This window comes from Suricata suricatta, chromosome 2 (genome assembly GCF_006229205.1).
Source record: "Suricata suricatta isolate VVHF042 chromosome 2, meerkat_22Aug2017_6uvM2_HiC, whole genome shotgun sequence".
NCBI lineage: Eukaryota > Metazoa > Chordata > Mammalia > Carnivora > Herpestidae > Suricata > Suricata suricatta.
Window position 1 is genome coordinate 83,226,692 of NC_043701.1, and position 15,321 is coordinate 83,242,012.

The following is a 15,321-nucleotide window of genomic DNA, read 5'->3' on the forward strand; positions in this document are numbered from 1 at the left end:
GTATAAGTCTAATTACATGAACTAGAAGTGGGGGTTTTGATTTTTTACTTTGCTTTTCTGTTTGGAGTATCATTGTAACTACTGTATTGTAAATGACGGAAAATAATTGCATATGTTAAAAAATAAATTGTGTTATATTTAAATAAATAAAAAGAAAAACTCAAAGTACAGTTTCTACTGAATGTGTATTGCTTTCACACCATCCTTAAAGTAAAAAATTATTCAAATCAAACCATGGTAAGTAAAGGGCCATCAGTAGTGACACCAAAAATGTGGGAGCTTCTGTGTTTGCTCCTCTCCAAAAGAGATCGGGGATTTGTAAATGGTCATGTCTTAAAATATTGCCAACCTAGGAATTTGATTTGCATTCATTCTTAAGTAATGTTTTTTGAATGATTGTTTGAAATAATCTTTTAAACCTTACACATTTTTCCAGATCAAAACTCTTTTAGATATTATAAAATACCTTACCTACTGACGCACGAACTGTTGTAATATCGTAAGTTTCCAAGGAAAATATGACTTCATCCAGGACCTGAATGCCTTCCTCAGAATTAAAGAGGACTTCATGGTGTTCACTCCCAATATGATTTGCCACCTGATTATTTAAGAAATATCCATAGACTTGTTATAAGAACTGCCCTTGAAAATGAAAGATGACAGTAGTTCACAATACATTGTAAGTTAGTCATAGTGAAAAACAAGTCAGGCAAACTATGTGGAAATGATTCTCAGGCCACCACATACATAGCCCCAGTCAGGTTTCCTGGCCTCCCCCAGTCTCTGTCCGGACTTGACCAAGTGGTAGACAGTCCATCAGCTTTTCCCACTTCAAGACTTCAACCCAACTGTCCCAAGGTGTCTAGTGAGTTGTGCCCCGCCCCCCCCTCCCCACACACTTACGTTACCTCACCCACTTCCTTCCTTTCTAGTCCAACATGGCCTCGCTCTAGCCTCAGCCCCCTATTGGCCCTCCATCAAGGGTTTATGTTACATTCAGGATGTTATTCCTAAAGGAAATGCCTTCCCCTCATCCTTTTTTCTTTAGCTATTTTGGATTCTTTTAGCATTGATCAACTTGCTTTGGCATTGCACTGTAGCTCTTTCTCATCCATTCCATGTAAAGTCTTCCAGAGTAGGATCAAAGTCTCCTGAACACGAAATATGTATGTGCAAGGTCTCCTCTGCCCATAATCCTAAACACAGTGCTTTATAAAAAATGAAACAGCTAACATTAACAAAATACTCCCTACAGGCTACGTTCTATCCTGTACACTTTATATGAATCCTACAGTGCATAGCCTGTATGTTTCTATCAAATCCTTTCATTTTCACCTCGAAACTATCCCCTAGTAGATACTGTCATTCCCATTACATGAATGAGGAACTACATATTTTTTTCCTCCATATTTTATTGTCAAATTGTTTTCCATACAACACCCAGTGCTCTTCCCCTTAAGTGCCCTCCACCATCACCACCACCACCTCTTTTCCCCCCTCCCCCTTCCCCCTCAACCCTCAGTTCATTCTCAGCATTCAATAGTCTCTCAAGTTTTGCATCCCTCTCTCTCCCCAACTCTCTCTCCCTCCTCCGAGGAACTACATATTGAAACCGGCAGTCGGCTCTAAAGCATGCAGTCGTGATCACTGTACCATGCCCTTACTTTCAAAAAGACAGAATTACTATCACAGGGTTTTTAAAACAATTACCTGAGTCAATACAGAAGTACAGAATCATTAATTATTGGCTGGATTTTTATTCTAATATGTCTGTCTCCATTGCATAATGGGCAGAGACAGTGTCTTACCTTTCTAGCAGCTAGTAAATCAGTGCTGTCTTCCATGCCAATCGCAAATGTCTGCAGAGGATACTGTACTTGAGCCTCTTTCAGCTGCTTCAACAGAGTGGCAGCAACCAAACTGGAATCTAAGCCCCCTGTGAGCAAGACAGGAAGCACGCTGGTTATGTGCCTTGCTTAGGGGAAACAGATATGATTTGCAATCCTGGTAAGCACCAAGGTTAGAGTTTTACCATTGTAAATCCCCAACTTGTAGGGGCACCTGGGTGGCTCAAGACAGTTAAGCGTCCAACTTTTTTTAAACTTGATTTTTAAAATTTTTTCAATGTTTTATTTATTTTTGAGAGAGAGAGAGACAGCGTGAGCATGGGAGGGTCAGAGAGAGAAAAACACAGAATCCGAAGACAGGCTCCAGGCTCTGAGCTGTCAGCACAGAGCCCGAACTGGGGCTCGAGCTCATGAACTGTGAGATCATGACCTGAGCTGAAGCCATACATTCAACTGACTGAGCCACTCAGGCGCCTCAAGCGTTCAACTCTTGATTAAAGCTCGGGTCATGATCTCGCGGGTCGTGAAATCAAGCCCGGCACATTAGACTCTGTGCTTGATAGCATGGAGTCAGCTTGGGATTCTCTCTCTCTCCCTATTTCTGCCTTTCCCCCACTTGCACACACTATCTCTAAATAAGTAAAAATCTTTTAATTTTTTTTAATGTTTAGTTTTGAGACACACAGAGAGACAGAGTGCAAGTAGGGGAGGGGCAGAGAGAGAGGGAGACACAGAATCCAAAGCAGGCTCCAGGCTCTGAGCTGTCAGCACAGAGCCTGATATGGGGCTTGAACTCATGAACCTTGAGATCATGACCTGAGCTGAAGTCAGACACTTAACTGACTGAGCCACCCAGGTGCCCCTAAATAAATAAAATTCTTAAAAACACTTTCTAAGTTCCCAGGTTTTATAAACTGAAAATCAACTTGAAGAAAAATCTAACACATAACCTGACATAATGATTATAGTATTTGAAGTGGTCAAAAATCACCATATACAATTCTAAAGAATGTTTATCACCTCACTCATACCAATAATTAGAATGTAACCTGAAACTGCTCTATTCCTATGAATACTAAATGCAGCTTACAGAAAACATTTTTGTCTGATAATGAATAGAAAACTAAATCATAACTATTTTATAGTCAAAACCTCAGGGAGGGGCATCTGGGTGGCTCAGTCAGTTAAGTGCCTGACTTCAAGTCATGATCTCACAGTTTGTGGGTTCAAGCCCCACATCAGGCTCTGTGCTGTGACAGCCTGGAGCCTGCTTCAGATTCTGAGTTTCCCTCTCTGCCTCTCCCCTGCTCACACTGTCACTGTCACTTTCTCTCTCTCTCTCAAAAATAAACAAACATTTAAAAAAACCCTCAAGGATAGCTACAAATCATTTACCTAAGTATGTGCTAAATATAACTGAGATTTTTAACAGACTTCACCTGATAAGAGGCAGCCAATCCTTCTGTCTGTCATCAAGCGTTTCCTGATGGCGTTGTCAAAAAGGGTCCGGAGGTTGTTCTTCACAGTTTCTAGCTCAAAACCTATAAACACGTAAAGCAGACCGACAGTGTCAGAAAATCTTGTGCTGAATTATTTAGTGAAATGAGGTAGACAGTCATCTATCAATCACGATAACATCTGCTCCAGCGGGGAATGTGCCAAATCCCAATGTGCCACCTCCAAATTAAATAAGCAAGAGCTCTTCTGATTTGAACCCCTCCAATGACAAAGAGAGTAGCACTTTTTTTTCCCCTTTGGGGGAGATGATGGGGAAGAGGCGGATGGGTGTTTGCTTCATTACCTGGGAACAGTTTTTCCACATTGTCATAGAGCGCATGCAGTGGCTCATCTTTACAGTGATGATACTTGACCATTTCCACTGAGGCAACTTTGCCATTTGGTTTTAAATCCAAAACTTCATAGTGTCCTGGGAGAAAAGGCTCTACTTTTAAAAAAGGAGTCGTGGAGTGCTTCAAGTTCACAAGTCCTACAAATTCAAAAAGATAATTTTACTCAAGATACAATAACCATAACTTACCAACCCCTAAATTCCTGTTTATTTCCCCTTTTTAATATAAACCTATATCCATTATATAAGCAAAATGGGGGAAGATTAATGCAAATGCTACTATCTATTTAGCAGAGAGATAACAGTGGTACAGAGATGTATAGTAAGGTTACACTGATTTCTAGTAGTTCAAAGTAATATAGGAAATTCTCCAACATTCATTTCTTCTCCTCACTGGAAGTTCAGATCGAGAAAATCTATTTTGTATAATACGTTAAATACAAAAAGAAAAGACACATTAAACAAGGAGATGGACTTGAAATTGTTAATTTTATGACACCCTAGCAGTCATTTCTTTGTCATCACTGAGGTATTTTTTTTAACCTTTTAATGTTTACTTATTCTTGAAGGAGAGAAAGAGAGAGTGAGCAGGGGAGGGGCAAAGAGAGAGAAACATACACACAGAATCTGAAGCAGACTCCAGACTCTGAGCTGCCGGCACAGAGCCTGATGCAGGGCTTGAACCCACGAACTGTGAGATCATGACTGGAGCTGAAGTCCAGCACTTAACCGACTGAGCCAGGCGCCCCATCACTGAGGTACGTTAAGGAAACAGTCATGGTTCCTGGTCCTTAAACAAGCCAAATGATCCAGTATGAGGTAATAGCAGACATTAAGAAGTCAGGCATTTACACCTGAACTCGTTATATACTGTGTGTTAAACAGTATAATCTAAATTCCTTCAAGTTTTCACAGGGAGTAAGTGGCCTGGCATCACCACGATCTTTGATTAAAAACCAATGTTTTATTGTAAATAGGAACAGCCCAGCTAAATGCACATTATGATTTCCAATTTGAGTTTGTCAGCCCAGTCATCTTCTGTGTCAGACTGAATTCAAAGATCAGATTGGACCCAGACCCCTGCACTAGCCAGCAGACCGCAAGAAAGACACACAGGGGAACCTGGGTGGCTCAGTCAGTTAAGCGACTGACTTTAGCACAGGTCATGATCTCACAGTTCATGAGTTTGAGCCCCATGTCAAACTCTGTGCTGACAGTTCAGACCCTGGAGCCTGCTTTGAATTCTGTGTCTCCCTCTCTCTTTCTGCCCCTCCCCTGCTTGTGCTCTGTCTCTCCTTCTCTATCAAAAATAAGTATTAAAAAAAAAAAAAAAAAAAGAGCCACATAGCCCCTGTGGGGAATGAGGAGGAATTAAAATGTTTCAAGCAGAGAGTATACCATCAACAGACAAGTTTTTGACACATTATTCTAAAACCATTGAGAAAGAGTCACTCAAAAACTTCTGGATCGCCCACCATGGGATTTGTAAATATAATCAAGAGGAGAACCCAAAACCAGAGTAATAATGAAAACCTACAGAAACATTCTATCGTTACCTTTAGCTTCTGAACACACAGCCAAAAATCCATCTTCTGTCATGGCTTTAAACAAAGGCCTGACTCCGTAAGTATCTCTGCCCAGGAATACTTTCTTATTGGCAGTATCCAGCAAAATAAATGCAAACACCCCATCCAACATGCAAATTGTTTGTTCAATTCCTCCTTTGTCGTAAAGATGAAGGATTATCTCACCATCCACTTTGGTCTGGTATTCAAATTCAAAATGTTGTTGCATCTTGTAAAAGCAATAACAAAATAAAAACGTTAGAGTCCTTGCGCATCCACTAATACTTTTTCATTGCAATGTTGCTTCAACATTTCTATGTTCTACAATCATGCACCTTATTTAGAAGAATCATGGCATTATCAAAATACAACTTGTTTGAACTCACAATTCAGCTAATGCTTTACAACATAAAGCTAAACCCATGAACATTTTAGTTGCCTTCTGATAAATGAAATGCAGAGGCAATGAAGCAAAGCAGTAAGGCATGAAGGGATAGGAATCCATATTATACATGTCCTATGTCTATAATACATATATGTTTATACCTGTACGTAGGTTAAGCAAATAGGTTGCCATGACACTAAAAATGTGTCTTCCCTAACAGTAATATTTTGGTTTGGGAATATAGGATCAGCTGAGGTTTTTTGTGTTCAGTCTCAAAGACTTGCCTATGAAAGTGGAAAGTAAAAGGACACACACAGCTGGTTCTAGTTCCTGACAAATAAAGGCTCCATCACAATGAAGACACATTGTCCAGGTAAACTGCTGGTCCGCCAGGGGAAGACTAGAATGTTCAGTCTTCCCACCACTGCAGTGGCATTAAGCTACTTCTCACTGCTGGAGAAAATGACAAGGGAGCTTTAGGAGTCCACATGCCCCAAGGGATGCACCCCTGAGTGGAGAGGGAGAGGGTCTGATTACATTACACGGGACTCTGGCTCTCCATCACCACTGGCCAACTGTAAGGGGGGAAGTGCCTGGAGTTCCATTTTCTTGGAGCTTACTCCTATTTTTGGCTGACCACGGAGAGAGAAGAGGTTCATATCAACAAAATCACGTGGAAATCCTGGACAAGTTTAAACATTTAGAACGTTTTTAAAATTCACAAAGTAAATCTATATGTATGACCTATAAACATGTTTTTTTAATGTTTTTTATTTATTTTTGAGAGACAGAGAAAGACAGTGCAAGCAGGGGAGAGTCAGAGAGAGAGGAGGAGACACAGAATCCGAAGATAGGCTCCAGGCTCTGAGCTGTTAGCACAGACCCCGACGTGGGGTTCAAACCCATGAACCATGAGATAATGGCCTGAGCTAAAGTCGGCTGCTTAACCAATGAGCCACCCAGGCGCCCCTAAATCTACATGTATGACCTATAAGCATGCTTCACCATCATGCTCAGTCTATCATTTGTGAAACTTCTTCTAGAAGCACTCACGGAACGACCCAAACCACGGGCTCTGGCTGCCTCCAGGGACCACAAGGCCACTTCCTGTCCACCTCTCCCTCCTCTGAGAGAGGTCAGGGGAGATCCCGTCACTAGCAGGTAGGGTTTGGAAGCACTCTTCCGCTTACACTTTTGGGCTTAAGTATCTGAAGGATAAATATACCTCGCAAAGTATTCAATCATTTCAGTAAGCAACAGCTTCCCCAATCTCTCCTCCACTTGTCATCACACTCATGGCTGTTCTCTGGCCAAACCTTGCCTGAAACACTCCTGAAACCACACTTAGGTAAAAGCTGCACTTAGGGGACACCTGGGTGGTTCAGTCAGGTAAGCATCTAATTTGATTTGGGCTAAGGTCATGATCGCAGGATTTGTGGATTCTAGCCCCATGTTGGGCTCCGCACTGACACTGCAGAGCCTGCTTGGACGACTCTCTCTCTTTCTGCTTCTCCCTCCCCTCTCAAAATAAATAAATAAACTAAAAAAAAAAAAAAAAAAAAAGCTGCACTTAGATAAAAGTCCCTGTATCCTGTCACATTCCAGAAATCACACTGCCATTTGACTTGCTGGTGGCAAGCCCCTGAAGCTCCCGGCAGGCAGAGCGCCTCCTCTCTGCCCCTGCCCTTATTCACAGTCCTCCTCTCTTTCATTTACTCTTCCTCCACACCCAGCGTACCGCTAGCTATATTTTATTAGTAGAAATAAATTTTATTTTCTTATTTAAAAAATTTTTTTAAATATTTATTTTTGAGAGAGAAACAGAGTATGAGCAGGGGAGGAGCAGAGAGGGAGAGGGAGACACAGAATCTGAAGCAGGCTCCAAGGCTCTGAGCTGTCAGCACAGAGCCCGAAACGGGGCTTGAACCTATGAGTGGTGAGATCATGACCTGACATGAAGTCAGCAACCCAACCCACTGAGCCACCCAGGCACCCTAAAATAAATTGTTTTCATCCCCACCCCCCCAAAAAAAAGAGGGGCTTTGGAGCTTATGTTGCAGCGTACTTTACACAAATGTAAAATGGCCATCCTCCTCATCGACAGATTTCTGGCTGCTCAGACTGCATAAGCTTAGATGACTAGGAGAAGCAATGGAATTTTTACGCTTTTGAAAATACAAGACATTTGGCAAAGTTAGAATAAAATACTTGTGAAATATTTAGTCTTTCATAACTTTTCAACAAAATATGTAAAAGCAGCAATGTTGATCAAGTAAAACATGGTATTTCCTATTTGATTTAAGGTGAAAGGTTAATACTGCCGTAACGCAACCTAGCATTCTTGTATATATGATACTAAGTTGGCTTTGTAAGAAAGACGTCTTAACTGCTCCCCTCCTGTACTCTCATTGGCTTGACATTCCATTCTTTTTTTTAAAAAACTTTTTTAATGTTTATTTTTGAGAGAGACACAGAGCATGAGCAGGGAGGGAAAGAGAGAAAGGGAGACTCAGAATCTGAAGCAGGCTCCAGGCTCTGAGCTGTCAGCACAGAGCCCGATGCGGGCTTGAACCCACAAATGGTGAGATCAATGAGCTGAGCTGAAGTCGGACACTTAACTGACTGAGCCACCCAGGGGCCCCTGACATTGCATTATGTTTCGTGTTCACCATTTCATCTCCAAGCACCTAGAAAAATGATGTCTATGTACAGTATACCCTTAATGAATGTATGAAAGGAATCTGCTCAATAACTATAAAAACTTTTCAAATGAGAAGCTTATTATTAAAAGTATTCTTATAAGCAGACAACACACAATGGCAAAAGCTATTGTCCAGAGACAAAAATGTCTTAAGGTGGCTAGAATATAAATCCTTCCCCGTGAATGACAGACACATATCAAGACTCAAAAAATACCAGGGAACCTAACAACTAAGTGTACGAAGTGTGAACGATGTCTGGCTTCAAGCAAAACAAAGCAGCTAGGAAGGCATTTGTGTCAAACTTGCAGAAATTTAATTGGAACTCAATATTAAATGACATTATTGATTTTTGGGTTTAACAGTATTGGTGTTAGGTAGAGGAAGGCCCTAATTTTTAGGAGATAAGTGCTTACATATTTAGGAGTAAAGTGTCATGGTATCTGCAGCATACTCTAAAATGATTCAGCCCCAAATAAATGCCTGGGTGTGTATACAGAGAGAAATAGAGCAAATATGGCAAAACATTAACAATTATATAATCTAGGTTCTATTTGTTCTATTCTTTTTTACATGTTTGAAATTTTCAGAATACAAGTTGGGGAGGCGTGTGGCAAATAAAAAGTAGCTGGGACATTTTGGATTAAAACATTTAAGAAACATCAGCCAAATAATTCCAGATTGGAAGGTTCTTAGCCAATTTGGCTCCCTGGGGTCAGAATTTCCACCCCCTCACCACTCTCATCCTGAATAAGCGTTCAACCGATTAGAAAACTGTTCCAATTTGAATGCTGCTAAAAAATCACTCCCTGCACTCTTCTGTCCTGCAGCTCCATTGAAGTGCAGTCAGTACACAGTAGCAATAAATGGCATAAGGGCGGCATTATATAAAAGCTACCAGTATGATTTCCTCCAAACTATTAACTTCTATACATGCCCTAAATTCCTCCTGTCTCCCTGCTCTTAGAAGGATATTCCAACTTGTTGCCAAGTCCTGCCTGCTCTCCCGGCCCCATCTTGCCCGCCTACCCCTTGATCACATCTGACAATCCCAGGGCTGCTTCCTGCCTCAGGGCTTCTACACGTGCTATTCCCCGCCCACATGAAATGCTCTTCCCAGTCCTGCAAGTTAATTATTGTCCATAAGGTCTCACTTCAGGTGTCCGTTCCTCAAGAGACCTCTGACCACCCTTGCTGACACTGGATCTCCCATATCATTCATTTTTTTTTTCAGAGTATCTATCATATGTATGATGATTTTTTTGTCTTTTTTGATTGTTAATGGAATAAACACCATCAGAGTGCAGACCTACCTCTCATTCTTACTCCTGTATCCTGAGCACCAAACACCGGCTCTGATTAATATTCAAATTCATAAAAGGAAAAAAAATTCTAAGAGTTAAGGAATTGTAATCTTCATTTTATCATCTTTGGGGGACCGGCCATTTCAGCTCCTTGTGCATCAGTGCCCTATCTATCTATCCTTATAATTGGAGCAAATGAGATAATGAACATGGGAACTGTTTGAAAAGTAAAAAGCTTTATACAAGACATATAAAACTATTATAAACAACTAGCCCCAAGGTTTAATCACATCCAGATATCTACTGGTTTATTTACCTTCTTGTGGTTATAGATTTCACCGTTGTAACAGAGCCACAAATAAGGATATTTCTTTACTCGAATTGGCTGCATTCCAAACAGCTGGTCAACCACTGCCAACCGATGAAATCCAAAACAGCAGTTGGTGTATCCATTGACATTCTCAAAGCGAAATGCATCTGGGCCCCTGTGTGCAATCTTCATAGCACTCAGGCACTGAACAGAAAGGCAGTCATCACTGCCAAAGAGGGCCCAAATCCCACACATGGCGCAGTGGAGGTGGGGGTTCTCTACGGAGAGAAAAGCAGACCAGCTGAATATTCAATATCCAAAGTCTGTATAACATCCCAAAACCTGGCATAACGACTTCAAAGACTAATATTTAAATATCTATAGCATTAGGCAGGCAGGCACACAGGGGTTGAGACTGATTTAATGGACTTACGAGTATTCAGAAAAGATGCATGACCTTCACAGCCAGCCAGCTAAAGCTCCTTAGCACCCTGTCCCTAGCACCCTGTCAAATCCTGTATATCTCTCTCACCTTGGAACTTGGCCAGCTAGAGCTGGGGGCAGTCAGGCCACATTCTAGGTTGACTTCCAAGATACAGATATACATACAGGTTGGCTCCAACCCAGTGAGAGATCCCTTCCCATCCCAGAATGGCAGAAGCCCTCAAAAATCCAAGGGACTCTTCAGATCACGACCACCGCCCCCTCTCAGGTCTCCCTGACAATTAAATGTCCTCTCTTTCCCTGCACATAGAGTATAGCAGGTAAGAAAGATCACACATACTGCTCAAGTGTAATGTTAAGATATATAGCTATTACAAGCATTTCACAACTTCTAGCTTACCTGTAAGTGATTTATTCAAAGGGATTAAAGGATATTCTAATGAGAAAAAAAGGCATGTTATCTGATATTAGATATCCTGGATTTATAACAAAAAAAATTTTTAAGTTGACAGAGATACATAATGTTCACCATCAAAATGTCCCAAATGACAAACATGTCCTCAAATATCTTTGTCTCAAAGCCGCTTTGGTCCATAAGAAAGCAAAGTAGGTGGGATATAAAAAGCAACAATATCTCTGAAAAACATTCCTATTGGCCAAGAAGCAAACTAATAATTCCTGCGAATGTTACTTTGCAATTTTATATTCTCAGCTGTGCAATAAAGGCTTTTTATTTAGATACTGCCAGCTCAAAACAGTTATTTTATCAAAAATAACTTAAAACTATTTGGGTATTTTTTAATGCAAATTTGTAGCAAATGCCTAATGAGACCAAATCATCGAATATATATATATATATATATATATATTCAAGTTACATCAACCACTTTGAGCAATCCTCTGAGGACATTTGCATCGAAATGAACCAAAGCTGTGTTTGGCCTTTTAATGAGACCACATCAAATTAATAAAAAATGATAGATAGCACATCCAGCAAATTGAAAATGAAGTACCACATGTCCAGTGCAGTTCCTTCCATGAACTTGGCAAATAGCCTCTGATGAGATATTTGAGATTTAGGGGGAAATTTCACTTAGACTGAGGTGAGAGGACTACTGGTAAGCCATCCATCTTTGACTCTATACCAGTGAAAAATGGGCTAAGAAAGTACTTTGAAAATCACAAGAGGTCATTAGTGAATCATTTCTCTAAATCTTCCTAATGCTACTTAGTGAATACCATTATTAAGCCTGTTATAGGAAACCCACACTAAGCACTATATTAGAGGGGAAAGTCGGGGAACACACATTAGTGAAGCACACTGCCTTCTCCAGCAGCAAAGAGCAAATTAAAACTTATCTGTTTTTGTTGGAATCAGTCTTACTTGCAAAGGTCTTATTTGCAATGCTTTTTCCTACTGCTGTTACCTGTTCCCAGTAATTTTCCACATTTCCTAATCAACTTCTAGGGCAGTGCTATCCAGTAGACATGTGAGCTACATATGTAATTTTCAATGTACTTGTGTCTCCATTAAAAAAAGTAAAGAGACAAGGGGAAGTTTTAAAATCTATTTTAACACAATGTACCAAAAGATAGTATTCTGCCAAGTAATCAGGTATAAAAAAAAATTACTGACAAGATCTTTTACATTGCTTTGCTCTACTAAAGTCAACATCTGGTGGACTTCACACTTACACCACACCTCAGTTCAGACCAGTCCGCATTCAAGTTCTCAAAACAGTTACATGTGGACAGACCTGGACAGTCCTGATCCAATGCATTTAATGCTATTTACCAACTACTTCAACTTCAGCATTTTGTTTTATTTTTACATTAAGATATCAGCAACCGGGGCGCCTGGGTGGCTGTCGGTTAAGCGTCCGGCTTCGGCTCAGGTCACGTGGGTTCGAATCACGCGTCGGGCTCTGTGCTGACAGCTGTTTCAGAGCCTGGAGCCTCCTTCACACTCTGTATCTCCCTTTCTCTCTCTCTCTCTCTCTCTCTCTGACCCTCCCCTATTCCCACTGTCCCTCTCTGTCTCTCAAAAATAAATAAAGAACATAAAAAAATTTTTTTAAAGATATCAGCAACCAACTCCCGGACCCTTTCAAGACCTAAATTAATTCTAACTAATCTTACAGAAGGAAGCAAGTCAATGGGGGGTGGGGGGGGGAGGAGAGGGGGAGAGGAGTGCTTTTAAATTGTTAATCAAGTACCGGGGACAATGGCCCCTGAAGAAATAACGTAGGTCAAGGACCCAGAAGAAAAAGATCCTTTTATTCAAAATAGTAACATTAATCGGAAACCAGCCCTTACAGAACAGACAGATATCCACTGAGAAAGGCATGCTCATGCTCACTCATTTGCTTTTTCGCATTGCCGCCAGTCGCCCAGAACAGTTGTCTTCTAGGCGGGATTTGCTCATCAAGTCTCTTGTTAGAACTTGCAGTCTGATTGGGGGAAATGGCGGGGGGGGGGGCAGGGGGGGGGGAAATGGGAACCAGGGGTGAGGGGCTAAGTACAGACCCTTAGGCTAGGACCGACAGACCTGAGACCAGGGCCAAGCGACTGTGTGGCCCTAAACTCCGACTGCACCCCAGCCACGTGCACCCTCTGGCCTGTCCGCAGCAGGGCCCCCCAGAGTGCAAAATTATGTACAGGCTTCAACGCAATGTAACTTAAAAATAAATAAATAAAAATAAAATCAGTAAAATTCACAAGGGCGAACTTGGGCCGCGACCCGGCCTCCCCCCCGCCACCTTCCACTAGATCGCATCCTCTGAGTAACCAGACCGCCGCCGGTCGCCGCAGCTGGCACCCAGGTGCGCAACAATTGGCCCCGCCCCCTGCACGGGTGGGAGCCGGGAGCCGCAGAGCCCGCGGGCGCCAGGATCGGCCTCTGCCCACCGGGGTGCTAGCCGGACTGCCGCGCATCCTCCTCCTTCTCCTTCTCCTTCCCCTTCCCCAACCCCCTTCCGGGGCAGCCGGGGATGCACTGGGAGAGCACTGCACTCCGCAGCAGGGCCTGGCTTACCTGGGATCCAGCGGATGGAGAGACCGAGGTACCGGGTAGGGGCGGCAGCTTGCGGGCGGGGCTGCGGGGCCTCCTCTCACTTTATACTGGCCTAGCTCCTGTAATGGGTGCGGGAAGTTTCATCATGTTTGTGAGGCCCAACCAGCGCGCAGGGGCGTGGCCCACAACGCAAGACCTGGAAGGCGAGGGAGGTGGGGCGGGGCGGAGGAGGAGCTGGGAGCTCGAGGAGGAATTGCATCTTCCTGCTCCTTTAAAGTGTTACCGCACCTGCTGAAGGGCAGCCTCAGAGGTCTGGCCAGGTGCCCACCGAGGGTTATCTTACCTGCTGTTCTGACAATTAGGGGGCCTTCTGCACTTGGTTTGTTTTTCGGGAAATCAACACCAAATTGATGGCAGTGTCCCCGCTGCAGCAGATCTCCCGCAGATCCTTAACTGCAAAGTTTTTAGGAGTACAGGTATCCCCCGCTTTTCGAAAGTTCATGTTAAGCCACTTTGCTTTTACTAAAGACCCACATTAGCACCTGATGTGGTACTGATTCAGTTAGTTTTTGCTAACTAAAAGCCATCTGAAGAGGATTTTTACTTTTAGGGGAAAAGGCGAGAAATGAAAATTGCGTTCAGTATATTTATTTTGGAGCTGGCCATCACAGAGGCAGCAAGAGTGGCACTTGCCACTACACTCTGCGTCAAGGCGCTGTCGCTTTGAACAATGTCTCTGAGCGTCTATGCTTTATTTATTTTGTGCCTGCATTAGCAAGATGTGTCCTAAGGTATCAGAAAGGCCTAGCAGAGGTTATTTTTTGGGGGTCTGAGAAAACTCAAATTTTCCATATAAATTAATGGTAACTGCTTCTTCATTTTATGTCATTTCAGCCTATGCAATGTTTCACAGGAACACCCTACTCTGAGATAACGGGGAAACCTGTACTTTAGTTTCTCCTTAACTACAAAAAGAGCATCTAACACATACGATGAATACGAAAATATTTGCCCTATTAATAAATAATGGGGCAGCTGGAAGGATATGATCTTTTTATTAACTACAAGGTAGATTTCATTATGTCTTCTACCACAGAATTATATTTCTCCAACCTCTGGATCTACAGCTTGGTGTATTTGTGTTCTGTGTTGGATCCTCAAACTTTGCGACGTGGTTCTATTCTTCTTCAACTAGACTGGCACCTTCCTGGTTGTGTTGATTTCCCCTTTTGAGTCCCACTATCAGCTCATTGGGTTCAATTCAATTCGATTCCTCATCACATTTTGTCGTTGACCAGTTTCACTTTCAGGAAATGATGGAGTTCTCGTCTGAATTTTACCACTACTTCTATGACCATAGGTATATCCTATAACCTCTTTAAGTTTCCCTCTTTGAAAGGAAAGTGGAGATTACCAGGGGTCCTTCCAGCCCTGAAATTCTGAGCACGAAAGTGATGAGAGTTCTTAAAGCCACAGCACTCGAGGAGGAAATGTTTTTTTCATCCCCACAACATCAGTCTGTCTTGTTGAAGCTCAAAATAATTTTGCAACCTGGATATTTTTATGTTAGGTCCAGTTAGAAGCAAATTATCCAAATTTGCTCACCTGATTCATGTAGATCCAGAAAGTAAAATCAGGTTTGTCTGCATCCACAGGGCGTCCTCTTCTGATCAAATCCTGCCTGTGGAATACACAGACAAGAAAAGCTGGGTCATACTGAGAGAGCAAGGAGTTGACATAGCCTTTCTTATTTTGCTAAACATGAATGATTTACATCCAGGATTAAATATATTTTGTTCTCCAGATTTCATCTCCATTCCTATATTAAAGCATTACCCTAAGATGTTTATTATCTGCACTGAGTTTGAAAAAAGAGACTCTCCATTAAAAAAATTAATCTTTATT

At 42.0% G+C, this 15,321-nt stretch overlaps 1 protein-coding gene across 4 annotated transcripts in view; it reads right to left on the reverse strand.

The window, feature by feature from the left end:
* The window catches only part of ASNS (asparagine synthetase (glutamine-hydrolyzing)), a 19,723-nt gene extending 6,201 nt beyond the window's left edge, over positions 1 to 13,522 (reverse strand). Inside the window, exons 1-7 of one of the 4 annotated variants that reach the window (XM_029929389.1) lie at positions 13,438 to 13,522; positions 9,966 to 10,237; positions 5,253 to 5,490; positions 3,649 to 3,834; positions 3,287 to 3,388; positions 1,809 to 1,936; positions 472 to 598 (exon numbers count right to left, since the gene is read on the reverse strand). In XM_029929389.1, coding sequence (XP_029785249.1) covers positions 472 to 598; positions 1,809 to 1,936; positions 3,287 to 3,388; positions 3,649 to 3,834; positions 5,253 to 5,490; positions 9,966 to 10,214 — 1,030 coding nt within the window. In that variant the 5' untranslated portion in view covers positions 10,215 to 10,237; positions 13,438 to 13,522. Of the gene's footprint in view, positions 1 to 471; positions 599 to 1,808; positions 1,937 to 3,286; positions 3,389 to 3,648; positions 3,835 to 5,252; positions 5,491 to 9,658; positions 9,701 to 9,965; positions 10,238 to 12,762; positions 12,828 to 12,951; positions 12,972 to 13,437 lie in introns of those variants that run through there. The other 3 variants (XM_029929390.1, XM_029929380.1, XM_029929391.1) reach the window with 3 other exon arrangements.
* Between the last annotated feature and the right edge of the window lie 1,799 nt (positions 13,523 to 15,321).